Here is a 27,635-nt window from a genome sequence, read left to right as displayed (position 1 = left end):
GAAACCTAAACTCCCATAACCTGGTTTCTTCCAAACCAATTCTCTTCCTCTATTTTCTGTCTTGGTGTTGCCTTCTCCCACCCTTCTAGTCACCCTTACCAGGAACCTAGAGGCCCCTGTATCTAGTAAATATCAGTCTCTAAGTCTTGTCCAATTTTCTTTCCTAAATAAGACTTTTAAGATCTGTTCCTCTTGTCTCCTTTGCTAATGCCTGAACTCCCTTTGTCCAGGCCCTGGTTTTCCAGAACAATTACGACATTCTCCTGCCTTGGTTATCTTGCACTGAGCCTTTTCTCTCATGGCCTAGATCTACCACACGGTTGTCCCTTATCTGTAGAGCAAACTGATGAAGCCATTCCTCTGCTTAAAACTCCCAATAGCCAGTATTTAAGTCTTACCTTCACATAATGTGACCTGTTCCATGACAGCCTTTGTCTTGGGTTTCTTATTCCTCATACAATGAAGTGGCTGCTTCCACTGTCCTCTGCAAACATCTTGTGCCTTGCCTCTTGAGTTAAGTTCAAATATCAGCTCCAGGAACACTCTCCCAATGGTACGCAGCAGCTTCCATACTACACCGTGGACAGTTTTATCACTGGGCTGGTCACTGTTGAGCTACTGAACAAAACAACCTTTTGCTATCTTTACTCATTTCTGTTACAGATAAGAATACAGAAAATATATACTATTCCAACAAAACTTTTCCTCTTTGGATAGATTTTCAGGGGCTTAAAGAGACATTTTGTTCTGAAGGCCACTGAAGATGGAGCAAGGAAATATTTAGTGCCTTTTGTTCAGCCATCACACAAAGCAGCCGAGCATTAGTTAGATCATCAAGAACACCGTCTCTACCTTCCGACATACCATTTCTCTAACAATGAGAAATGGTAAAGTGCTCTGCATGTCAGGGAAGCACAACCCAAGATTACAAGTTGTCACAGATGAGCTACTTGTCCATGAGTTGCATTAACTGTCAGATAAAATTGCTTTCTGAAATAATGTACTTAAAAAATACAGAAACTTTTAGGATGTTATTAAAAGATTAAATGTGAAGGAAAAGGCAGGTATACAGAGAATATGTTCACAATATTTTTTATTACTGTACTCCTTGTACTATGCAGGGAGGCAGTATGTTTAATTTTTAAGTCCAAGAGAAGAGAGAACTCACAGATGGCCAGAGTTCACTGACAGAATGAAACATCCAAATTTCTTAATTTAAAATTAAGAAGTAATTTAACAGGCAGTATCAGGTAGACTAGACGACTCCTACATTGGACCTCTATAAAACCAGGGTTTTGTCTATTAGAAAAGTCTCTTCTTGCCAGACCTGGTTTCCCTGCTCAGTGGGTCTGGAGCTGATCACCACATTGCCCGCTGGATCCCCGACAGTTGCCCGTGGTCTGCTAAGTGACGGAAGACAATGCGACTAAGCCTCCAGCGCCGCTTTACACCACGCGGACGGGACGTCATAACACAGCGATTTCGGATTCTAACAGGACAGCTATCCCGGGGAAGGGCAGCGATTTCTCCATCAGCCACTTCCTAAGGGAAGTCACAACATTATTACACATATCACAGGCATCTATTCATTCTATATGCGTAAGTCAATGCTTGGAGTAGGGGAACAAAGGGCTAGATTCACTGATAGAGCCAGTTTGTCCAAAGAACCTTGGACACAGTAGTGAACCCTAAGCTTTGGCTAGAAACAGACCAGAAAAATGACAGAAATGTTTGGCATGCTCCCAATACAATTTTTAAAATTTTATAGAAATGTAACATAGGTACACAAAAATCTACAAACCGGAAGTGTAACAGCTCAGTAACTTTTAACAGAACATCTGAGTAATAAGGAACTAGAGTACCAAAAAAACCCATGATGGGTACCCCAGGCCCTGGCTGTGCCTCCTTTCAGACACTGAGCACAGACACTGTCAGCTAACAGCTCACCCACAGATGAGCTTTTCTTACTCATAATTTTATATAAATCTAACCATATAATAGGCATTCTTTTTTATTCATTTCTCTTTGGCTTCTTCCATTCAATAATATGCTTGTGAGATTCATCCATACTGTTTGATTTTCATTGTGTGACCATACATAATTTCTTTTCATCATACTGGAATTCACTTATCCATTCTATAGTTGATGGACATCTGGGTGGTTTCCAGTTTTGAGCTATCATGAATAGGGCAGCTGTATAAATTTTTCTTTCTCTGAATCTTATTTTTATTTCTATTGAAGTACAGTTGACACACGATGTCAGCTACAGGTGTATAACATGGTGATTCGATAAGTCTACACATTGTGCTGTGCCCACCACATGCGTGGCTACCAATTGTCACCACGCCACACTAAGGCAATGCCACTGACTATATTCCTCATGCTGTACCTTCCATCCCCATGACTTATTCACCCTATAACAGGAAGCCTGTGCCTCCCACTCCCTCTCCTTCCTTGTGCCCATCTCTCCCCTCAGTTTGTTTTCTGTATTTATGGGTCTGTTTTTAGATCCCATGTATAAATGCAAGCATATGTATAGCATTTTTCTTTCACTTAGCATATACTACTTTCTAAGTTCGTCCATGTTGTTGAAAATGACAAGATCTCATTGCTTTTTATGGCTAAGTAATATTTCACTGTGTATATATATATGTATACACACATAACTTTATCCAATTTTCTGTCGATGGGCACTTAGGTTGCTTCTGTATCTTGGCTACTGTAAAAAATGCTGCAGTAAACACAGAGGTGCATGTACCTTTCTGAATTAGGTTTTCGTTTCCCACGGGTAAACACCTAGTAGTGGAATTACTGAATCATATAGTTTTTTGGTTTTTTTTAATTTTTTAATATTTGTTTTCGAGAGAGTGTGCGTGTGAGAGCAGAGGCAGCAGAGAAAGAAGGAAAGAGAAAGAACCCAAGTAGGCTCTGTGCTGACTGCATACAGCCCAGTCCTGGGCTCAGTCTCACAAAATGTGAGATCATGACCCAAGCTGAAATCAAGAGTCAGACACTTAACTGACTGAGCCACCCAGGCGCCCTGAATGAATCATACAGTATTTCTAATTTGAGCAACCTCCACACTGTCTTCCACAGTGGCTGCACTAAATTTATATTCCCACCAACAGTGCCTGAAGATTCCCTTTAACCCGCATCCTTGCCAACACTTATTTTTTTAATTCTAACCATTCTGACAAGTGTCAAGTGACATCTCATTGTAGCTTTGACTGGCATTTCCTTATGATGAGTGACGTGGAACGTCTTTTCATGTGTCTGTTGGCCATCTGTTTGTCTTCTTCGGAAAAATGTCTATTCATAGGTCTTTTTTTTTCTCTTTTTAATTGAATTATTTTTTGCTTTTTTGGGGTGTTGAGTTGTAGGAGTTCTTTATATATCTAGGGTACTAACCTATTATCATTTGCAAATATCTTCTATTCATTAGGTTGTCTTTTCATTTTGTTGATGTGCAAAAACTTTTATTGTGGTGTAGTCCCAATAATTTTTATTTATGCTTTTGTTTCCCTTGCCTAAGAAGACATATCTAGAAAAATGTTGCTATAGCTGATATCAAAGAAATTACTGCCTATATTTTCTTCCAGGAGTTTTATTTCAGGCCTCACATTTAGGTCTTTAACCCATTTTGAGTTTATTTTTGGGTATGGTTAAGTAAGTGGTCCAGTTTTCCAAAAGCATTTACTGAAGAGACAGTCTTTTCCCCACTGTACATGCTTGCTTCCTTTGTTGTAGATTAACTGAGTTTATTTCCTTTCCAGTGATCTATGTCTACTTCTGTGCCAGTAGAACACTGTTTTGATTATTATTGCTTTGCTGTTTATCTTGAAATCTGGGATTGGGATACCTACAGCTTTGTTCTTTCTCAACATTACTTTGCCTACTGAGCTCGTAAGTGGTTCCATAAAAATTTTATTATTATCTGTTCTAGTTCTGTGAGAAGTGCTGGTGGTGTTTTGATAGGGATTGCACTGAATCTGTAGATTGCTTTGGGTAGTATGGACATTTAAACAATATTAATCCTTCCAATCCATGAGCATGGAATATGTTTCCATTTGTTTGTATCATCTTTAATTTCTTTCATCAACGTTTTATAGTTTTTAGAGTACAGATCTTTCGACTTCTTGGTTTATTCCTATTTAATGTTTTGGGTGCAACTGTAAATGGGACTGTTTCTTTCTTTCTCTCTTTTTTTTTTAACGTTTTTATTCATTTTTGAGAGACAGAGACAGGGTGTGAGCAGGGGAGGGGCAGAGAGAGAGGGAGACACAGAATCTGAAGCAGGCTCCAGGCTCTGAGCTGTCAGCATAGAGACCGACGTGGGCTTGGACTCACAAACTACAAGATCATGACCTGAGCCAAAGTAGGCCGCTTAACTGGCTCCCAGGCGCCCTGGGACTGTTTTCTTAATACCTCTTTCTGCTACTCTGTCATTAGTGTATAGAAATGCAACTAATTTCTGTGAATTAATTTTGTATCCTGAAACTTTACTGAATTCATTTATTACCTCTAATAAGTTTTTTGGTGAAGTCTTTAGGGTTTTCTATATATAATATCTTGTCACCTCCAAATAGTGACAGTTTAACCTCTTCCTTATCAATTTGGATGCTATCTAAAGCTAACTTTTGTCTGATTGCTGCGGCTAGGACTCCCGGTACCATGTAGAATAAAAGTGGCAAGAGTAGACATTCTTGTCTTGTTTCGGTTCTTAAAGGAAAAGCCCTCAGTTTTTCACCACTATATACATTCTTAAGTCATTTAGAAAATATGTGAATGTATTTATTTCTGTTGTCTCCCCATGTTTTTTTCCCAGCTTTATTGAGATGTAATTGACATATAACATTGTGTTAACACATTTAATACATGTATACCTTGCAAAATAATTACTACAATAAGGCCTAATGAACACCTCCATCACCCGAAATAATTACCTTTTTTGGGGGGTGATGAGAACATATAACATTACTCTCTCTTAGTAAGTTTCAAGCATGTAACGCAGTATTGTTAACTATAATCACCATTTTATATGTTAGATTCTCACCACTTACTCAGTTTATAAACAGAAGTTTGTACACTTTGCCCAATATCTTCCCATTTCGCCTACCTCCCAGCCACTGGTAACCACCATTATAATCTATTCCTATGAGTTCAACTTATACCACATTATATATGTAAGTGAGATCAAACATTTGTCTTCCTCTGACTTAATGTAATGTTCCCAAGGTACGTTCAAGTTACTACAAAAGGAAAATCCTACTACATTGGGTGTGTGCACGCGCACCACATTTTCTTTGAATAAATATCTCCTTCATTTGCTGAGACGTAGGGTGTTTCCATGACTTGGCTACTGTGAATAATGCTGCAATATGTGTGGGGGTGCAGATATCTTCTCGAATTCGTATTTTCATTTTCTTCACTCAGAAGTAGAACTGCTAGATCATATGGTTCTAATTTTAACTTTTTGAGGAAACTCCAGTTTCAATAATTAGTGCACCCTTTCTCAGACCTTTTGCCGTGCAGAAGCTGCTTACTTCTATGCAGTCCCACTCATTTATTTTTGCTTTTGTTGCTTATGCTTTTGATGTCATATCTAAAAAAATTACTGCCAATACCAATGTCAAGGAGCTCTTCCCTTATGTTTTCTTCTAGAAGTTTTACGGTTTCAGGTTTAAGTTTTCACCCATTTCGAGTTAATTATTGGGAGTGGTACAGGACGGAGGTCCAGTGTCATTCTTTTGCACATGAACATCCAGCTTCCCCAACACCATTTGTTAGAGAAACTACTCCTCCCCTACTGAGTTTTGGTTCACTTGTTGGGAATCAACTGGATTGGGTTCTGGGCTCTTGCTTCTTTTCCACTGCTCTATGTGTTATGGAGTATCATGCTATTTTGAGTACTATAGCTTTGTAATGAAGTTTTTTTCTTTAAAGATTTTTTTAAAGTAATCTCTATACCAAATGTGGAGCTTGAACACCGAACCCCAAGATCAAGAGTCGCATGCTCTAATGACTGAGCCAGTCAGGCGCTCCTGTAATAGCATTTTAAAAATTAGAAAGTGTGTAGGGGCACCTGGGTGGCTCAGTCCGTGAAGTGTCCAACTTTGCCTCAGGTCATGATCCCCTGGTTCATGAGTTTAAGCCCCACATTGGGCTCTGTGCTGACAGCATGCAGCCTGCTCTGGATCTGTCTCCTCTCTGCCCCTCCCCCAACTCACACATGCACTCGCTTTTGAAAAAAAAAAAATGAATGTTAAAAAAGTCAGGTGGTGTGCAGGTCCTTTTACTACAAAAAAAAAAAAGCATGTGGCCTTCAGTTTCGAACTTCTCTCCGATTTGCTCTGGCTATTCAGGGGTCTTCTGTGATTCCATATGAATTTTAGAATTTTTTTGTTTTTAATTTCTGTGACAAAGGCCATTGGAATTTTTATAGGGATTGCAAAGAGTCTATAGATGGCTTTGTATAGTATGGACATTTTAATATTAATTCTTTTGATCCCTGAACACAGAATTATCTTTTCATTTAGGTCTTCTTCAATTTCCTTCATCAGTGTCTTATAGTTTTCAGTGTACAGATCTGTCCCCTCTTTAAATTTATTCCTAAGTATTCTATTGATTTTGATGCTATTGTACATCAGCTTATATTATTTCCTTTTCAGATTTCTGATTTGACTACCTTTGAAAATTTTTTCTTGCCTGACTGCTCTGGCTATGACTTCCAGTACTATGTTGCATAAAAGAACCAAGAGTGGGCATCTTTTTCCTCTTCTTGATCTTAGAGGAAAAGCTTTCAGCTGTTCACCACTGAATATGATGTCAGCTATGGGCTTATTCTTTTGTTGCATGTTTCTTCTACATGCAGCTCTTTGTTGAGAGCTTTTATCATGAAATAATGTTGAATTCTGCCAAATGATTTTTCTGCATCTGTTGAGACAACCATATGATTTTTTTTTTTTTTAGAGAGAGACAGAGACAGAGCGAGAACAAGTTCAAGTAGGGGAGGGCAGAGGGAGAGAGAATCCTAAGCAGGCTCCACACCCAGTGCAGAACCCAACACAGGACTCAATCCCATGACCCTGAGATCACGTCCTGAGCCAAAATCAAGAGTCAGATGTTCAGCTGAGACACCCAGGTGCCCCGATCATGAGTTTTATATTTCATTTTATTAAGGTGGTATATTTATTGACTTGCATATGTTGAATCATCTTTGCATGCCAGGGACAAATCCCATTTGGTCATAGTGGATGATATTGTTAATATGTTATTGAATATGATTTGCTAGTATTTTGTTGAGAATTTTTCATCTATATTCTTCAGGGAAATTGGCCTGTAGTTTCTTTTTCTTATAGTGTCTTTATCTGGCTTTGTAATAGTATTATGCTGATCTGGTAACATAAATTTGCAAGTGTTCCCTTGTCTTTAATATTTTGGAAGAGTTTGAGAAGTATATTAATTTATCTTTAAATATTTGATGGAATTCACTCATAAAGCCATTTATGGGCTTTTCTTTGTTGAAAGGTTTTTGATCACTAATTCAATAGCCTTATTCATTATTGGTCAGTTCAGATTTTCTATTTCTCCTCCACTTAGTCTCGCTAGGTTGTATATTTCTAGGAATTTACCCATTTTGTCTAGGTTCTCCAATTTGCTGGCATTTAATGAATGGTTCATATCAGTTTCTTATGATACTTTGTATTCCTGTGATCTCAGATGTAATGTTTCCTTTTTCATTGCGATTTTGAGTTCTTGATCTTTTTTACTTAGTTTAGCTAAAGATTTGTCAATTTTGTTTATCTTTTCAAAATATCAGCTCTTAGTTTCATTGATCTTTAGTGTTTTCCTGGTCTCTCATTTATTTCTGCTTTGATCTTTATTATTTCCTTTCTTTCTTTTTTTTTTAAGTAAGCTCTACGCCCAGTGTGGGGCTTGAGCTCACAACCCTGAGATCAAGAGTCACACGTTCTACCAACTGAGCCAACCAGGTACCCCTGTGAGTTCCTTTCTTTTGCTAAGTTGGGCTTAAAGTTTACTCTTCTTTTTCTAGTTCCTTAAGGTATAAAGTTTGGTTATTCCCCATATGATTTATGAATCTTTAAAATCTGAAACCTCTGGGATGCAGAGCAAGTAAGAGGGAATGTGGTCTGAGGCTGGAGAATGAGGATAACAGAGCCCTGACATCTGTGGTAAAGATTCTGGCAGCTGGAGTAAGAAAGATGAAAGATCAGGTGAGATTTCCATTTTTATTTATTTTTAAGTTTTTAAATTTATTTTGAGAGAGTAAGACAAGGAGGAGCAGAGACAGAGAATCCCAAGCAGACTCCGCAGAGATCGATCTCACAAACCGTGAGATCGTGACCTGAGCCAAGAGCCCAACATGGGGCTCAATCTCACAAACTCTGAGATCATGACCTGAGCCAAGACTGACAGTTGGACACTTACCCGACTGAGCCACCCAGGCACCCTGAGATATACATTTTTAAGATCAACTGCAATGTAAAGAATGAATCTAGAAGGGCAAAAGTGGTCAAGATGGAGGAAAAAGATTACTGCAAAAGTTTGCATTAAGGATTTCTTAGAAGTTTATTCTTATATATGTGCGTGTTAGTGTGATTGTATTCATTTAAACCTGACAAGTATGATTGATCCTGTGCTAGACTGTTAAGAAAGCACAGTAATTATTCTAACATATTAAAAGTGCATAAATTAAATAAGAAAATGCATATAAAATCCACTAAATTGTCATAAACTATTAAGCATTAAGAATATTTCCTAAGTACTTTATTCTTTTTGGTGTAATTGTAAGTGGGATTGTTTTCTTAATTTCTTTTTTCTACTTCATTATTAGTGTATAAAAATGCAATAGATTTCTGTATATTAATTTTTTTATCATGCACCTTTATTAAAATCATTGATCAGTAGTAACAGTTTTTTGGTGGAGTAATTTGGGTTTTCTATATATAGTATCGGGTCATCTGCAAATGGTGACAGTTTTACTTCTTCTTTACCAATTTTGATGGTTTAAGTTCTTTTTCTTGTGTGATTGTTGCAGTTGAATTCCAGTAGTATGTTGAATAAAAGTAGTGAGAGTGGACATCCTGGTCTTGTTCTGGAACTTAGTGGAAAAACTTCCAATTTTTCACCACTGAGTATGATGTTAATTGGGGGTTTTTCATATATGGCCTTTATTAATTTGAGGTATGTTCACTTTGCTGAGAGTTTTATTGTGAATGGCTAGTGTATTATGTCAAATGCATCTACTGAGATGATCATATGGTTTTTATCCTTTCTCTTGTTAGTGTATCTGATTTGATTTGCCAAAAGTGACCCACTCTTGCATCCCTGAAATAAATCTTTGTGAATGATCTTTTAATATATTAGCTGAAATTGCTTTGCTAATTTTTTTTTTTTAAGGATGTTTTCCACCTGTGTTCATCAGAGATTTTGTAGTGTCTCTATCTGGTTTGGTACCAGGGTAACTGTGGCCATGTAGAATGAATTTGGGAGTTTTCCTTCCTCTTTTATTTACTGGAATAGTTTAAGAATAAACATTAAGTCTATTTTATTTATTTTTTTATTTTAGAGAGAGAGAGAGAGCACGAGCAGGGGAGAGGGGCAGAGGGGGAGGAAGAGTGGGGAGAGAGAATCTTAAGCAGGCTCCACACTCAGCACAGAGCCTGATGCTGGGCTTAAATCCCACAACCCTGGGATCGTGACCCATGCCGAAATCAAGAGTTGGATGCTCAACCGACTGAGTCACCCAGGCACCCCTTAACTCTTTTATACATGTTTGGTAGAGGTTATCTGTGAAGACATTTGGTTCTGGAATTTTGTTTGTTGGGAGTTTGATTACCAATTCAATTTCGTTACTAGTAACAGGTCTGTTCAAATGTTCTTTTATTTATATTTAAAAAAATTTTTTTTTAAGTTTATTTATTTTGAGAGAGACAGGGACAGCACGAACAGGGGAGGGACAGTGAGAGAGGGAGAGAGAGAATCCTAAGCACAGAGCCAGATACAGGGCTCAAACTCACAAAACTGTGAGATTATGACCTGAGCTGAAACCAAGAGCCGGATGCTCAACTGACTGAGCCACCCAGACACCCCTATTTACTTTTTTAAAAGTTTATTTATTTTGAGAGAGCACACATGCATACATGTGAGCTAGTGGGGGAAGGGAAGAAGAAAAGGAAGAGGGGGAGAGAGAGAATGAACCCAGGCAGGCTCTGCACTGTCAGCACATAGCCTGATGCAGGGCTCGAACTCATGAACCATGAAATCATGACCTGAGCCAAAGTCACACACTTAACTGAGCCACCTGGGCACCCCTGTTGAAATTTTCTATATCTTCCTGATTCAGGTTTGGGAAAATGTATGTTTCTAGGAATTCATCCATTTGTTCTAGATTGCCCAATTTGTTGACATATAATTTTTCAAATGTTCTCTCTAATCCTTTGTATTTCTGTGATGTCAGTTACTATTTCCTCTCCATTTTTTATTACATTCCTTATTTTTTCTTGATAAGTCTGGTTAAATGTCAATTTTGTTTATCTTTCCAAAAAATTAGCTCTATCACTGATCTTTTCTACTGTTATTTTTTTTTCTGTCTCTATTTCATTTATTTCTTCTGATCTTTATTATTTCCTTCCATCTACTAGCTCTGAGATTTGATCTTTTTCTAGTTTGTTAGGTTAGGTTGTTTGAGATTTTTCTTATTTCTTGAGGTAGGCCTGTAGGACTTTAAACCTCCCTCTTAGAAATGCTTTTGCCATGTCCTAAAGATTTTGGACTAGTGTTTTTATTTTCATTTGTCTCCATGTATTTTTTTGACTTTCTCCTTGATTTCCTCCTGACTCACTTGTTGCTTAGTGTCATGTTGTTTAGCCTCCAAGTGTTTGTGTTTTTTCCAGATTTTTCTTTTGTAATTGATTTCTAGTCTCATACTGTTATGATCAGAAAACATGTTTGATAGGATTTCAATCCTCTTACATTTACTGAGACTTGCTTTATGAACTTACATGTGATCTATCCTGGAGAATGTTCCATGTGTACTTGAAAAGAATGTGTATTCTGTTTTCAGATGGAATGTTCTATATATATCTGTTAGGTCTGTCTAATGTGATAATCAAAGCCTCAGTTTCTTGTTGATTTTCTGTCTGGCTGATCTATCCACTGAAATAAGTGAGGTGTGAAAGCTCCCTACTATTATTGTTTTACTGTCGATTTCTCCCTTTGTATCTATTAATATTTGCTTTATGTACTTATGTGCTCCTATGTTGGGTACATAAATATTTATAATTGTTATATCCTCTTGTAGGATTGATCCCTTTTTCATTATGTAATGCCTTTTTTTTTTTGTCTCTTGCTACAGTCTTTGTTTTAAAGTCTTTTTTTTTTAATTTTGGACATATGAACAAGTCTAATTACCTGCTATACCATCCAGATGGAAATATGTGATACTTGGAAATAATGTTCATAAACTTAGGAGACATGCAGGCATTTTTAGACCACTAAACCCAAAGGTATTAAAACAGACTTCAAGGAATGTCCAAATTATTTTTTAAAACATGATCTAAATTTTTTTCACATTTCTTTAAATGTCCAGTTTTCTTTGGAAAATTTATCCACAATCCTAAATTTTCATTTTATTTATTTTTTAAAGTTTATTCATTTTGAGAGAGAGAAAGCACATGAGCAGTTGGAGGGGCAGAGAGAGAGTAGAGAGAGAATCCTAAGTAGGCTCCACGCTGTAAGCACGGACCCCGACACGGGGCTTAATCTCCCAAACCGTGAACACAACCTGAGCTGAACTCAAGAGTCAGATACTTAACCAACTGAGCCACCAAAGTGCCCCCTAAATTTTCATTTTAGAGCCTACTTTGTATTTATATAACAGAGTGCCCTAAACTGATGTTCATCGAGATACCTTTCTTTAAGCCCTAATGGTTTCTATCTTCCTTTTAAAATGTGTTAGGTATCTCAAATTGTTATTCTCAAAAATATTCTGGAGAAAAAATTATTAAACACTGACAAATTCTTCATTTCTGTTACAGGGTAGCAATTGATCATCTAACCCACAGGGGTCTATCAGCTTTGTAAGGTTGGGTTTCTTGTTCTCCTCAGACATAGCTGACTGCAACTCATAAAGCCACAGCTGGCTCCAGCTTCTCCACTTCTGTATTAACTGTCACTGAGACATGTCAGTCTTTGATCTGTACATTTTGACCAGTTTTGGCCTCCAGAGAAGGTCTTCTTTCTTCTCAATTGGCTTCACCAATTTTGCTTTTTTCTTCACACTTAATCCTTATTTGAGAAGATCCTCATCCACAGCAACACTTTGCAGATCACTGCATGACTATCAATTTAGATTCACATGCACTGATGTTGTTTTGTTTTGTTTTTAAAGATTTTATTTTTTTTAAAGTAATCCCTATACCCAACGTGGGGCTCAAACTCACAAGCCCAAGATCAAGAGTCATATGCTCTACCAACTGAGACAGCCAGGTGCCCCTGAATTGATATTCTTGAAGGTATTTTTCAAATATGCGCTTTCTTCAAATTTATTGTCTATGTATTTAAATTTTTTTTTTGAAATTCAAACAGTTTTCTTCTGTTGAAGTTTTCTTCTGAAGAAGTCTGATCATTTTCTTCATTCTCTACTTTAGGATGTTTTACCAAACTGTAACAGGAATCAATGAAGATCTAGTTTTCCTTAATCATTCTCTAAGTGTTACATTCATAGGTTGTTTACCTGAACTACTTGCATGTGGAGATGGTGGGCTGGCACAATCCTGTGGAGTGCTAGGGGTGGGCTTTCCATCTTGACAATGAAATCTTGGTTCACCTCTCCCTCTGCCATCCCCACAGTGCAGAAAATGCACCTAAAGCATTGCTACCCTGGCTTTTTTTGTTTTGCCCTTCTATTTGCATGGAATGTGTTTCTGCATCCCATCACCTTCAGTTTGTATACATCTTTAGGTCTTGACGTCAGTCTCTTGTAGGCAGTGTACAGATGGGTCTTTTTTTTTTAATCCACTCCATCATCCTGTATCTTTTGATTGGAGCATTTAGTCCACTCACATTTAAAGTAATTACTGATATATATGCAGTTATTAGCAGTTTGTCGTGTCCTTATTGTTTTTGTAGTTTCTGTCTATTTTTTTTTCCTTCTTTTGTTCTTTTCTCTTGGGGTTTGAGGTCTTTCTTTAGTGTTATGCTTGGATTTTTGTCTCTATTTTTTGTGTATTTACTATAACTTCTTCATTTGTGGTTACCACAGGGTTATATATAACATCTTAAGTGTTTAACAGTCTGTATTATGTTGCTGTACCTTAAATTCAAACATACACTAAAAGCACTAAATTAACCCCATCCATGTTTTATGTATATGATGTTATATTTTACATCTTCTTATTTTATCCTTAGACTAATTTTTGTAGATAAAACAGATTTTTACTACTTTAGCATTTTAATTCCCATATTGGCTTCATAAGTGATTAACGTACTACTTCTAGTATGGTTGCCAATTTAACCAAGGAGGTGAAAAACCTATCCTCTGAAAACTGGAAGATACTGACGATGACACAAACAAATGGAAAGATATCCCATAGTCATGGATTAGAAGAATTAATATTGTTTAAATGTCCATACTACTCAAAGCAATCTCTAGATGCAATGCAATCCCTATCAAAATACCAACAGTATTTTTCATAGAACTAAAACAAGTAATACAAAAGTTTGCTTAGAACCACACAAGACCCTGAATAGCCAAAGCAAACTGGAGAAACAACAAGGCTGGAGGTATCACAAACCCAGATTTCAAGATATACTACAAAGCTGTAACAATCAAACAGCATGGTATCAGCACAAAAACAGACACGCTAGGTCAATGGGATAGGACTAGAGAGCCCAGAAATAAATCCATGCTCATATGGTTAATTAATCTATAACAAGGTGGTAAGGATGTACACCATGAGGAAAAGACAGTCTTTTCAATAAATGTGATTGGGAAAACTGAAGTGCTACCTGCCAAAGAATGAAACTGGACCACATTCTTACACTCCGCATAAAAATAAACTTGATATGGATTAAAGACCTAAATGTGAGAAACTGCAACCACGTAACTCCTAGAAAACATAGATAGTAATCTCTTGGACATTGGCTTTAGCAATATTTTTCTAGTTATATCTCCTCAGGCAAGAGAAACAAAAACACAATAAACTATTGGGACTACACCAAAATAAAAACCTTTTGTACATTAAAGGAAACCATCAACGAAACAAAAAGGCAGCCTACTGAATGAGAGAAGACATCTCCCAATACATCTGATAAGGGGTTAATATCCAAAAACATATAAAGAACTTATACAACTCAATACCAAAAAAGCAAATAATTCAATTAAAAAATAGGCAGAAGGCTTGAATAGACATTTTTTCAAAGAAGACATAGATGGCCAACAGACAAATAAAAAGATGCTCAACATCGCTAACCATCAAAATCAAAACCACAATGAGACATTACCTTACAACTTTCAGAATGGGTAGAATTAAATAGTGGCATGGATATAGAGAAAGGGAAATCTCCTGCAGTGGGAATGTAAATTGGTGCAGACACCGTGGGAAACAGTATGAAGTCTCCTCAAAAAATAAAAAATAGAAAACAGTACAACCTAGTAATCCACTACTGGGTATCTGTCCAAAGAAACAAAAACACAATTTGAAACAATATATGCACCCCTACGATTATAGGATTATTTACAATAGTCAAGATATGTAAGCAACCCAAGTGTCCAATACTAGATGAATGGATAGAGAAGATGTGTATGTATACACAATGGGATATTACTCAGCCTTAAAAAGCAATGAGATCCTGCCATTCGTAACAATACAGATAGACTTACAGGTTATTATACTAAGTGAAATAAGTAAAACAGAAAGACAAATGCCATATGATTTCACTTATATGCGAAATCTAAAAAAACAATTGAACAAACTACTAAAATAGAAATTCACCCACAAAAATGAAAACCGGTGATTGTCAGAGGGCAGATAGGTGGGTATATGGGCAAAAGGGGTGAAGGAAAATAGAAAGAGCAGGCTTCGGCTATGGAATGAGTAAGTCACAGGGAGGAAAGGTACAGACTGCATAAGAATATAGTCAATGTATCATAAATAGCGTTATATGGTGGCAGATGGTAACTACACTAGTGGTGACGACAGCAATGCATAGAGTTGTCAAATCAGTAGGTTGTACACCTGAAACTAACAGAACAGTGTGCATGAGCTATACTTCAATTAAAGGACAAAAAAAGGAAAGTACAGCATGGGGAATACAGTCAATAATATTGCAATAATGTTGCATGGTGATTACACTTATGGCTGAGCATGATGTACAGAATTTTTGAATCAATGTGTTAGTTACCTGAAACTAGTAACATTAAATGTTACTTTAATGTTATTTAAATGTTATTTTAAAATTAAAGGTATATACTTCCAGTTATAAAAGAAGTATGTTACAGAGATAGGGAATATAGTCAAAATATTGTGTAACATTGTATGGTGACAATGACTACACTTATCATTATCATTGTACACAAAGTAATATACAGAATTAGCAAATCAAATATATATGTTGCACCGCTGAAAAAAAACTATTTCCTAATCTCCAAGAGCTTGTGCATGTGTTGCCATTATGAAATATTTAGTGAATTCTATACACTGACAATTAAGCCAATGAATGGTAGATAGTATGTGCTATAAAGTGGACTGGAGGGGAGACCAGGCTGGAAGTCAAGTTTCGTGGAGGCTGTCCTAGAAGAGCTATGAATTATGTATGTATGTACATACCTATCATATATATACACTTATATACCTCTCCTTGTTCCCAAAAAAGATTTAAGTCAGTTTACAAATGAGGAAATTGGGGCACAGGGACAATGAGACAATAGTGTGCACTGTGAAAAGCCTGTAAGTCTGTTAGAGACAGACCTCTGGGACAGAAGTTTGATCTGTATGCTACTTGGTAGGCAACACAGAGCCAGGATCAGTTCCTACAATTCACAGAGTCCTTGAACAGCTATTGCTGGTTCTCATACCAGAGCCATTCCTTGGGGCGGGGTGGGGGGGGTGGGGTCTTCATAAATAACATCCTCCACAACATCTTAAGTTTTTCTCAGAGGCCTCCTCTTACGACTCCCTAAATGTAAGCAAGTAGCTTAATGCCGTATGGTAAGAGCCGTAACCGAATGGTTCAGGACACTCAGTCTTCTGCTGATCTGGCTAATCTGGACAAGATTAAAAAGAATTAATGGTAATGAGTGGCCTGTATATTATTCAGCCAGCTTCTATAAGTATTTTTTTATTTTCCTCTGAGCTTTTGATAGTCTGAGTAGCCTTGAGTTTGAGTTCAGGTTCTCAACAAGACTCATGAATGCAGGTATGCTGTGTCACCAGCTAGGTGCAGGACCCATATGCTTCGGGAGGCCAAACACGGTTGGCATCCTCTTATTCAAGCTAAGGAGTATGAGAAGAAAGTAAACCAGATGGAAAACCACCTCAGCACACAGAGGTGGGCGAAGGAGTTCAGAGAGGCAGGCACCCATTGCCCTGGGTGAGGAACAGCTTAGGCCACATATGAGGCACATGGCCTCAATCGTCAGCACAGCCTCCCAATGCCTGGAGAGTGTTGAAAGAGTGGGAAGAAGTCAGGGAGAGAACTTAGGCCAAAATAACTGTCCAATTTCTGTGTGATTACCATTCACCAGTACTTTCTAAGGATCATCTAATAAACAGTTAAAAGGCTAGTTAGGAATGAAAAGTTCTCTTTAATCTGAAATTCACCAGAATAACTTCAAGGGTATTAATTTATGTTGACTGGGAGAATTTGATCATATCCTCCAGAAATTATATTGTTACTAAGTTACAACAGTATCAACGGTGCTTTTTGAGAATGATCTTGTGGCACATTGGGATGCATCTTAATTAGCTCACCTGAAGATCTTTTGGCAAAATGGTATTCTTCCTGAGAGAATTGATTCGAAGCCTCTCATCTGCATACTCGTAGGCAATTTTTCGTCTCTTCACATCACGCAGCATTTTCCAGTCTACATAATAACCTCGAACCTGACCTGAAGCTGAGGAAGGAACCATCTAAAATACAAGGAACAAGGTGAAGGACAGTGAGACCCAGGCTCTGCCAGTGTCTCCCATTCTGTGATCCCTTTTACTATTTATGACCTAATAGCTTTTTTCTAATAATTTTGGATCATTTTAATAACTTAAATAGACTTAATTCAAAATAAATAACTTTTATAAATGTCCATTAAGCCAAAATGGTGGTAATTAATAATGCCAATAAGGTGTGTTGGAAAGTGAAACATTTTCTTAGATTTTTATTATAATTGTTTGACCTTTACTTAGGCTAATAGTGGTTCAAAAACCAAAAAAATGTAAAAAGAAAAAGCAGGGTGGACTCTCTCCTACCTCATCCCTTACCTGACCAATGATGACCCCTCCACTTCCAAAGGTACCCACTGTTACTAGATCCCGTATCCTTCCAGACATCTTTGCCTATACAAATACATATACACCCCCCCGTCCCATGTTTCATGCCCTTACTTTTTTCTCATTTAACAATGTATCTTGGAGAGCTTTCATATCCATAAGTTAAAAAGCTTCTCCTTTTCTTTAGGTTGTATATTCCACTGCATGGATGTGACATGCATGTGTCGAGAGTCAGACGTTCAACCCACTGAGCGACCCAGGCACCTCTAATTTTTGTTCTTTTATCTTGTCAAAGGAGTCCCTAAAACTAGCCATTCTACTAATAAGGCAATTGAGAGCTCTTTATGATTTTTTTCCCCAAATGTAGCCAATTTAAAGGCTTCATTGTCTGGCCATTAACAAGTCGGGTCTTACTAATTTAATATCGACTCCTATCAGTAAGCCTTTCTATGGCTTAACCAAAGATACTCTCACATGCACACTCTCTCTAAATAAACTTAAAAAAAAAATTAGGCTTAAGACAAATAAGTGTCCACATCCAATGAAAATCCCCCCCCCCTTTTTTAAGCTTATTTTGGAGGGGGAGGGGGAGGGGGAGGGGGAGGGGGAGGGAGGATCCTAAGCAAGCTCTGCACCATCAGCACAGAACCTGGTTCAGGGCTCAAACTCACAAAACTGTGAGATCATGACCTGAGCCGAAACCAAGAGTCAGATGCTTAACCAACTGAGCCACCTGGGCATCCCAAAATTTCCCCTTCTTAAAATCCAGCCCCGTCTGTCTGTTTTAACTTCCTCTTCCCTACAAGATTCAGAGAGAGTACTCCAGCCTAATCTCTAGGTTCAAAGTATATCAACTATTCTTGTAAACGCCGAAAGCAGAAAGTGATTTTAGCGGAAGTCTGAGAAACAAACCGTAGGGCCTGGTTTACTATGATCAATCCCAGCCAGCCTCAGGCATTTTCATGCATGACCTTTGCAAGTGTATCCTAGACACCCCCCACCGCCCACCAGAGAATTCCTGTCCGTGGAACAGCAGCACACGTTTTAAAGTATAAAGCTAATACTTTATACTAACAGAAGGATTATAGATGCCAAGTTGAACCGTATAACCAGAAAGAAGGCTTCTGTTAAAATGCTTTATTTTATACAGACTTTACAAAGACAACCATCTTTTGATTCTCATTTTCATTAAAAATCTCCCTGATATAAATAAGTAAATCTATTTAAAAACGTGAGCCAGTTCCTTGATATTCAGGCTGTAACCCAGTTCTCTGGAGAAAAACGGTCTTTGTCTTACAAATCTCTCCAAAACCAGAAAGTCAAAACCCACCTATCTTTCACAATCCTAAAACCTCGCCTATTCTCAAAATGTGCATATTATAAAAGACGAGGATATTGAAACAAAATTGTCCTGTCCTTAAGAAGAAAGGTAAATTTTAAATTGCAATTATCCTGAAGCTCTCATAAAAAAATTTTTTTACATTCTCTGTCCCTTGAAATGATTAAATCTTATCACATCTCTGAAATGGAAGCGCAGCCCACAATCACCTGAGACTAAAGGAAAAAAAAAGTGGTGGAAAAAGGCCCTTCTATTTTTTTAAGTAGGCTTCACAAGCTCTACTGAGCCAGCCAGGCGCCCCTTTTAAAATACAGACTGCCGAAAGGGTTCTCAAGCCCAGACTCCAGCACCTTTGATAACAGACAGATATGCTCCAAATCTCCACCTTGAAGAAAACTTGGATACTTTTTCTGTAAATTTTCTACCCACCCTCTTCTCTAGGACCTAAGAGCCATTCTTTAAAATGCAAAACTTTAGGGGGAAGTTTTCATCCCCCCCCCCAAAAAAAATAAATAAATACAAGGAGGTATTTGGAAATATCAGTCAAAACAAAAGGTATACATTTTTGTTTATCTCATCTATGTATTTGTGTCCATCTATGTTGTAAATATGAGATATTTTCTCTAACTCCAAATGATACTGCTAAAGGAGCAGTAAAGGAGCTCTATTTAGTTGGTTTGAAGGCAAATGGTTGGAAAATTGGGGCATTCTAAAACTCTCAGAAAGCTAGAATTTAACCCAAATGTTTTTCAAGTTCATGGGATCTGAAAACAGATGTGATATGAAAACTAGTTTAGGGGTGTCTGGGTGGCTCAGTCAGTTAAGCATCCGACTTCCGCTCAGGTCGAGATCTCATGATTCTTGAGTTCAAGCCCCACATCAGACTCTTGAGTTCAAGCCCCGCATCTGTGCTGACAGCTCAGAGCCTGGACCCTGCTTCGGATTCTGTGTCTCCCTCTCTCTCTTTGCTCCTCCTCAAAAATAAACAAACATTAAAAAAAAGTTTAAAAACAGACAAATCTTCAGAGTTATCAACATTAAATATAAAACTTTTATTCTACCTATCGCTTACAACATCGGCCACCAAAAAATAATAGCTTAGGGATAATGGCAGACTTTGTTTAATGTTTAATCAAGTTTTGGTAGGTAATTTAAACATAATTGCTTAACAAATAAAAAGTTTTAGGTAACCTTTTAAAATAGCGTCCAAATCTTTTTAGTAACTTGAAACCTTCAAGGTTTGCTAAGTTAAATGACGAGTTAAGATAAATTCATTAAATATCTAGATCCTTTCCAAATAGGACAAAATACTAAAACATTAATTACTAAACACAGGTTTATCTTTTGATTACAGAGAAACTAAAAGATATTTAGGTGTGTTATGTTAATGCTACATTAAAATATTTAGGGGCACCTGGGTGGCTCAGTCGGTTAAGTGTCTGACTTCAGCTCAGGTCATGATCTCACGGCTCATTTGTGAGTTTGAGCCCTGAATCAGAGTCTCTGCTGTCAGCAGAGCCTGCTTCAGATCTTCTGTCGCCTATCTCCTCCCCACCCACTCTCCCTCTTTTTCAAATATTTTTAAAAATTTCAAAAAGACATACATATGTTTCTAGAAATTATAAAATGTATTCATAAATTTGCAAATTTAAGGAATGCTGGTTACCAGACCATTCACAATTGCTTACTTCTTACTTTTCACTAGAAATTAGTTTCTAAGTTAGAAATTCAAATTAATATATGTAATTAAAACTACTAAAAATAAGGGAAACATCTCCATATGCCAAGGAAGTAGGATATGTTTTCACTAAAAGTATGAGAATTAGAGATGAATTTTTGTTAAGGGGTAAACAAATTAAAAACACATGATAAAACAGAAATGTAGGGGGAAAAAGTTACAGGTTTGTTGAAAAGAAGTCTTTGAAAAGGAATATTAATGTGTGATCAAGCTGGTTAAGATTAAAATGAAATTATTTTATAAAATGAGTTTTAAGGGACACCTGGGTGGCTCAGTCTGTTAAGTGACTCTTGATTTTGGCTCAGGTCATGATCTCAGGGTTCCTGAGTTCGAGCCCCACCTAGGGCTGGGGTCAGTGGGGCTCTGCTCAGGATTCTCTCTCCCCGTCTCTGACCCTCCTCCGCTCAAGTGCCCGTGTACACACTCTCTCTCAAATAAACAAACTTTAAAAATAAACAAATGAAGTCTTTGACCTGGAATATTCTGAAAGATTTGTTAATATATAAAGGGGGGGGGAGGAGCTGGGGGGAAATATGTAAAAATAAGTAAAATATGGGAAGCATTGTCAAATAAGTAATACTAAGTCTTTACGCTGTATTTGTAAGAGTGTGGCACATGTAGATAAAGTGGCATTTTGGAAACATTCTTAGAGAAAAACAGTTCTTGAGCCCCACTGGAAAAGACCTTACCTAGTACTCCTGACCACTGACGCTACAGCAAAACTAAAACGTATTAAGTCTTGGGTACACAACACACAGCTTAAAAAAAAAAAAAAAAAAAGCTCCACCTGACCCCTGGTCCCTACAGATGCTGCAGACCTCTAAATCAAATTGACAAGAAAGAGAAGTGGCTGGTACTGAGGTAGACTGCTTCAGTCCAAGATGACAGATTGACTTCACACTAAAAATCCATAATCCATCCTCCTTTTCCTTTACTCTGGCACTGGCCTGGAAAGATTAATGTCCCCAGCTGTATCTCCCAGGCTGTTGCTAAGAGGGCACAACCTCTTTAACTTCAGGCTTAGCTAAAATCTAACTGGGCTCTTAACTTTTCACAAGCAAAATAAGACATCTCATCAGTCGATTCCCCTGAATTTACACTGTTGAGTTAAAAAGGGCCTATTCATGACTCAGAATTCATTCCTTTTGACAGGTCCCTATTTCTCTGGTTAGAGATATACATAAATGAGGCTGTGATCAAGAACTGCTCCTTAATTCTTAGAATTATTGCAAAATCTGTTGCTAAAGCAATAGCAGCCCAATAAAGATCCTTAGATTCTCGAGTCAAAGCTGTCCTTAATAATAAAATAGCTCTTGGTTATCTTTTATCTGAGCAAGATGTCTGTGCTTATGGCCACCACCTGCTATGCTTAGATTAACACTTCTGGGGAAGCTGATACTCAATTACATAAGATCACAGAACAAGTCACTTGGCTTAAAAAGGTAGCTCTTTGCATGGGGTCTTTCTTTGAATTAGTTAATTTTGATTGGTTTGGGTCTTGGGAACCATAGCTCTATAGTACACTCCATATATTGAAATTACCTTGCTTCTAGTAATCATAATAACTTCTGTGGTGCGCTGTAGTCTCTTAAAAGCTTTAAATGCATGTTCACAGCTGTTAACCACCAAGCAAATGATTTCCCTAAGACCTGAAACATCTGGGGGCGCCTGGCTGGCCCAGTTGGTGGAGTGTGCGACTCTTGACCTTGGGGTGGTGAGTTTCAGCCCATGTTGGGTATAGAGATTACCTTAAAAAAAAATTTTAAAGGACCTGAAACATCTAAGGAACAAAGAAAATGACATTTAAAAAATTGTGAACCTGAAGCCATGACTTGTGAATATCCCAGAGATTAAGCCATAACCATATGGACAGGCCACACAAGGGAAGAACAAAAACTGCGAGAACTTGAGGTTGGTAACTGAGAGTGGCGTTAATGCCTTTAATTTTGATCACATTTCTGTTAAGCTGAGAATTAGATCACAAGGGGGTAACTGTAAAACAGAAAACCACAGACCCAAAATGGCATCACTTAGCCCTCGTCTCTAATCTAATTGCAGTTTCAACCTCCCCCAGAAAAGCAGTCTTAACTAGTCAGTCAAGAATTTTCTGATGGGTGCCAATGAGTGCCACATGGGCCCTCCATCCCCACCCCAAAGGAAGATGACATCATCTGCACAAGGCCCAGTGCTCTTTCCCCCTAAGGGAAGGTGATCTTACCTTTTCTTTTGCCGATAACTTTCTTGCCCCACCATCCTTCCTATAAAAAAAAATCTTCATTTTGTACAAGTCCTAAGAGCTTCCCTCTACTTGTTAGATGGGATGGTGCCTGATTCAAGATTACTTAATAAAGTCAATTAGACCTTCAAATTTACTCACCTACAGTTTGCTTAACATAGTGCAGGCATAGATTGTACAAGCCACTAGAAACTCAAGACTGTCCCAAACCAGAGTAAATGCTATATGTTAATTAAATTTCAGCTACAGAAAGTAATGATGGCTTCCAATAAGAGCTGTTTATAGAAGAAATATATGTACAGAATAATAAAGAATATAAAAGTGAAAATGAGACTACTGGAAAACAAACATTTTTTCAATCTATTAATAAAAGATAAACTGAATGCCTTCAGTGCTGGAATTCTCATGGAGAAAGACAACAATTCTCCAATCACCTTTGGAAATAAACACAAATGGAATTTCAATATTGATTTGACATAACTGAGTCAAACGAATACCATGGTCACTGGGGCTGGGCTGGAAACAAGTGTCCTGGAAAAGGGACCTTCAGTAAGGCTCTGAAGGGACAGACTTTTTATACAGCTGGGGGGTGGGGGGAAGGGAGAAAAGGTGAAGTTTGTCCAAACCAAAACAGAAAATGAGTAAGATATATTCATAAGACAAGCGGAGATCATTTTGGCTGAAAGAAACAATTTATGTTGAGGTGCATCACAAAGTTTGCTTTTACCTACGAAACTGAAAGTTAAGGAGACGTAGAACTCAAAATTAAACACTCTCCTTCAATTCTTTTCCAAACTATTTCTAATCAACTTCCTCTCTACCATCTCCTAACAGGTTTCTATTTATTTTAAAACCTCTCATTTTTTTTTATTTTAGTGTTTATTTTTGAGATAATGCAAGAGACAGAGGGAGACACAGAATCTGAAGCGGGCTCTAGGCTCTGAGCTGTCAGCACAGAGCCCGACGTGGGGCTCGAACTCACGAACCCTGAGATCATGACCTGAGCCGAAGTCAGACACTTAACCGAGCCACTCAGATGCCCCTAAAACATCTCTCATTTTAAAACATGTCTCGTTACTCATTGTATAATTTTTTTCTGACTAGAAATACACTCTTAAAACATTTATTGGTCGGTTACATTATTTCTTCTGTGAATGTTTTATGTCCTTTGCCTACATTTCTATTATATTGTCAATATTTTATTGGTTTCTAACAATGCTGTATATATGAAGACCACAATCTATTCTGTTCTATACACTTTCCTGTCCCCTTCTCACCCCTTGTCACCTCCCAAAATGCCTCCACTGGGCCCTCTTCAATTCATGCTGTATGGTCATCAATATCTTCTAAATCCTCAACTTCTCTTACCATCTTCAGATTTTTGCTCTAGCTGAATCTTGAATCCCTCCTGATAGCCTCCCCTATAGTTTTGTGTTTTTTTTTTTTTTTTCCCTCTCCCACGACTGGGTGTAGAGGTGTGAGGGAAGTGTACTGCTCGCTCTTCAGGGCAGCTCCCAAACCTTCCTTCTTGAAAGGAAGCTGTGACTTTAATGCTTTTGGGTTATACCTCCCACCACCCCTCACTCCTGCACTCAACTACCACTTTCATTTTTAAATGAATCTAGATCCTGGCTCACTGTTACTCTCTCCAATATTATTATTTTTCAAGTAGGCTCCAATAAGGGGCTTGAATTCATGACCCTGAGATCATGACCTGAGCTGAAATCAAGAATAAGATGCTCAGGGGCACCTGCGTGGCTCAGTTGGTTGAGCTTCCACTCCGGTCATGATCTCGCAGATGGTGAGTTCGAGCCCTGCATCAGGCTCTCTCTCCTGTCAGCACAGAGCCGGCTTCAGATCCTCTGTCTCCCCCCCCCCCCCCCCGCCCCGTCCCATCCCTCCCCTGCTCCTCTTTCTATTAAAAATAAACAAACATTAAAAAAAAAAAGAATCAGATGCTCTCTGATATTCTTGTCCTAATTCCTGGTGAGCCAATATACATGAAATTATCCCCTGATCTCTCTGTTCCTCGAACCCCTCTCCTCCAGTGACTTTTGTACTAACTTCCTTGCCCTGAGTCTTTTATCACCATTAAGTGCAAGCCTTCTATCATCTCAGTTTTGTGTATCTCATTCTCTATTGCTTATTTCTAGCTTGTTCCTTCAAACACCCCAATAACAATTCCTGTGAGGTTTTTAATTCATTGATCCTCCACCTTTTCTTTTTTATTAAAAAAAAATTTTTTTAACATTTATTTATTTTTGAGACAGAGAGAGACAGAGCATGAACGGGGGAGGGCCAGAGAGAGAGGGAGACACAGAATCTGACACGGGGCTGGAACTCACAGAGCGCGAGATCATGACCTGAGCCGAAGTCAGACGCTTAACCGACTGAGCCACCCAGGCGCCCCGAGCCTACCACCTTTTCACTGTCAGGTCTTGATTTCCTTTCTCCCCTTACCCAGCCTGAATTCCATAGCGTGTAAATACAATGTTGTTTTTCATACATCCTCAACTCTCTGGCCCCTCTGTGACATCACTATACTTGCTCCAATTCTTGTTACTAGTTTTCCTGTCTACTCCTATTTCACGCCATTTCTTCTTTTCTTAAATCCCTAACACCTGCTCCCACATCCTCACATGCCACTGATGACTTCTCTTTATAGAATTAGAAGCAATCAGAAATATCCATAAATATCTGTTACATCTACCCACTTACCAGAATCTGTAATCATATGCTGTATATTCCCTCCTGTTATTAAAGATCCATTCTAAGATAGTAGCCGCTAACCACATATTCTACCGAACACTTGAAATGCAGTAACTAGTGCAACTGGAGAACATTAATTCCTAATTTAATTCATTAAACATTTAAACTGAAGCAGCTGTAAATATCAAACAACTTTATTGTTTTGGTAGGGCTACATTTTCCATGTTAATAGCGGAAGATCTGGCATCCAAACAGATGTGCCGGAAGTAAAATTCAAACTGGATTTTGAAAATCTGGTATGAAAAAGAATGTAAATATCTCATAAGTCATTTTCATAGATTACATATGGAAGTAATATTCTGGATACGCTGGCTTCAAATATTTTATTAAAATTTTCATGTTTCTTTTTGCCTTGTTAACATAGCCACTAGAATGTTTTAAGTTACACATGTAGTTGGCATTATATTTCTATTGGACAATGCTACCGCAGGTGAACTGTCCATGTTCCTTAGACCAAATAATGGAACAGGGACCCATCACCTTCTACCTACACAAGGGCACAGCCCCAGCAATTCTTCCCTCTCTTAATTTTTCCCAGGCTGCAGGATCTTCCGCTTTAACACAAAAACCTGCAGTTAACTTCTGTCACGTGAAAAAACAAAGACACAAAACACTCTTAACCCACCTGTCCTTCCAGCTACTGACCCATTTTTCGGCTCCCCTTTGGCAAAACATCTGCAAAGGTTCGTCGATACTCGTAGTCTCCCAATTTCTTTCCTCATTCTCTCTTGAACGCTTTGGCCCCTATCACGCCATTAAAACTGCTGTGATGGAGGCCCCAACCTCCACACTGCTAAAACCAATAGCCAGTTATCTCCCCCTTTTAATTGGTCTGGCAACTCTGAGCAGAGGGCTGACCACTCTGCTCCCAAAAATTCTGTCACCTGCCTCTGGGCCACGACACTCTCCAAGCTTTCCCTCTCCCTCGCTGAACGCCCAAGTCTTTGCTCGACTCTCCTTGCTTAACGTTGGGAATCCCTCGGGCCTCAATCCACGGACTCCTACTCTTTTCCACCTGCACTAACTTCTTACAAATAGGCGGCAACCTGCAGCTTTCAATGCCTGTCAGTTATAGGCTTACGAACACCAAATCTGCAGTTCGGACCTCCCCTGAGACGGGTCCACCCTGGGCACTGCAGTTGGTGGAGTAGTAGGGGACCCGTGGGTTTGGGGATTCAGTGGGAAGGAGGAGGCATGGGGCTAAGGGCACAGGCCTGACCTGCCGGACCGTCCGCAGCAGAGAACCCAGCATGGAAGCCGCCATGTTACCCGCCGCAAACGCCGAGACGCCGCAATTTTATTGACTACCGAATACGGCGCGGACGCGAGGGGCGGGGCCCGGGGCGGGGGGCGTGTCTTTAGGCTACCTCTGGAGGGTTTATTGGCTTCGCGTTCTCGCGGTATTTCAAGGAACGTGGGGCAGATTAGAAACCCGGGAGGGAGCGCAGATTTGATACAGATGGTGTAGTGCTGCGCTACGGGCTCGTGGCAGCCTTTCCTTCAACTTTATATACTGTTGAGCTACCTTCGTTCTTACCCACCTACTTTCCTCCGCTCCCCACACCCTCCAGCACATCGTCGTCAGTTTCTCTTCTCCTGAATCTTTCCCTGTCTCGCTCAATCTGCTTCTCCTCCTATATCCTCCATCCAGTTTAGGGTGCTATTTGCCATAAACCTGGAACTATTGCCAACTCCTTCTCTGTCATCCTTCCTGTAGATTTTGCAAATCTTTTCCGTCCACTATAATGGCGATAATTATCATATTAATGATGGCAGTGATAAAAATTGTTTCCATTTACACGTCTAGGATCTTTATATTTATTAAAACACTTGGGGTTTTAGAGGGGAGGGAGGAGAATTGCCCTTTAGAAACTGCTGTTTTCTGGGGTGCCTGGCTGGCTCAGTTGGAAGAGCAAGCGACTCTTGATCTGGGGGTTATGAGTTGGAGCCCCACATTTGGTGTAGAGATTACTTAAAATTAAAAGTTTTCAGTCTATATTACAGGGAACTTTTGGTCATCTTTATAGCAGATGTCCTTGGTCTGGA

The 27,635-nt window shown here is 38.6% G+C and overlaps 1 protein-coding gene and 1 pseudogene across 1 annotated transcript; both read right to left on the bottom strand.

Moving 5' to 3' along the window:
* Window positions 1-1,076: 1,076 nt before the first annotated feature.
* Window positions 1,077-26,927, bottom strand: MRPS14 (mitochondrial ribosomal protein S14). The gene is made up of 3 exons (XM_015064657.3): window positions 26,809-26,927; window positions 16,995-17,153; window positions 1,077-1,542 (listed from the first exon to the last, which is right to left on the bottom strand). The coding sequence occupies exons 1-3, from the start codon at window positions 26,851-26,853 to the stop codon at window positions 1,360-1,362; spliced, it is 387 nt and encodes a 128-aa protein (XP_014920143.1). The 5' UTR covers window positions 26,854-26,927; the 3' UTR covers window positions 1,077-1,359.
* On the bottom strand, window positions 11,685-16,988 carry LOC106968312 (swi5-dependent recombination DNA repair protein 1 homolog; annotated as a pseudogene).
* Window positions 26,928-27,635: the final 708 nt, after the last annotated feature.

Source organism: Acinonyx jubatus, chromosome E4, assembly GCF_027475565.1.
Source record: "Acinonyx jubatus isolate Ajub_Pintada_27869175 chromosome E4, VMU_Ajub_asm_v1.0, whole genome shotgun sequence".
Taxonomy (NCBI): Eukaryota; Metazoa; Chordata; class Mammalia; order Carnivora; family Felidae; genus Acinonyx; species Acinonyx jubatus.
The sequence above is the reverse complement of the archived record's forward strand: the minus strand, read 5'-3'. Positions and strand labels throughout refer to the sequence as shown.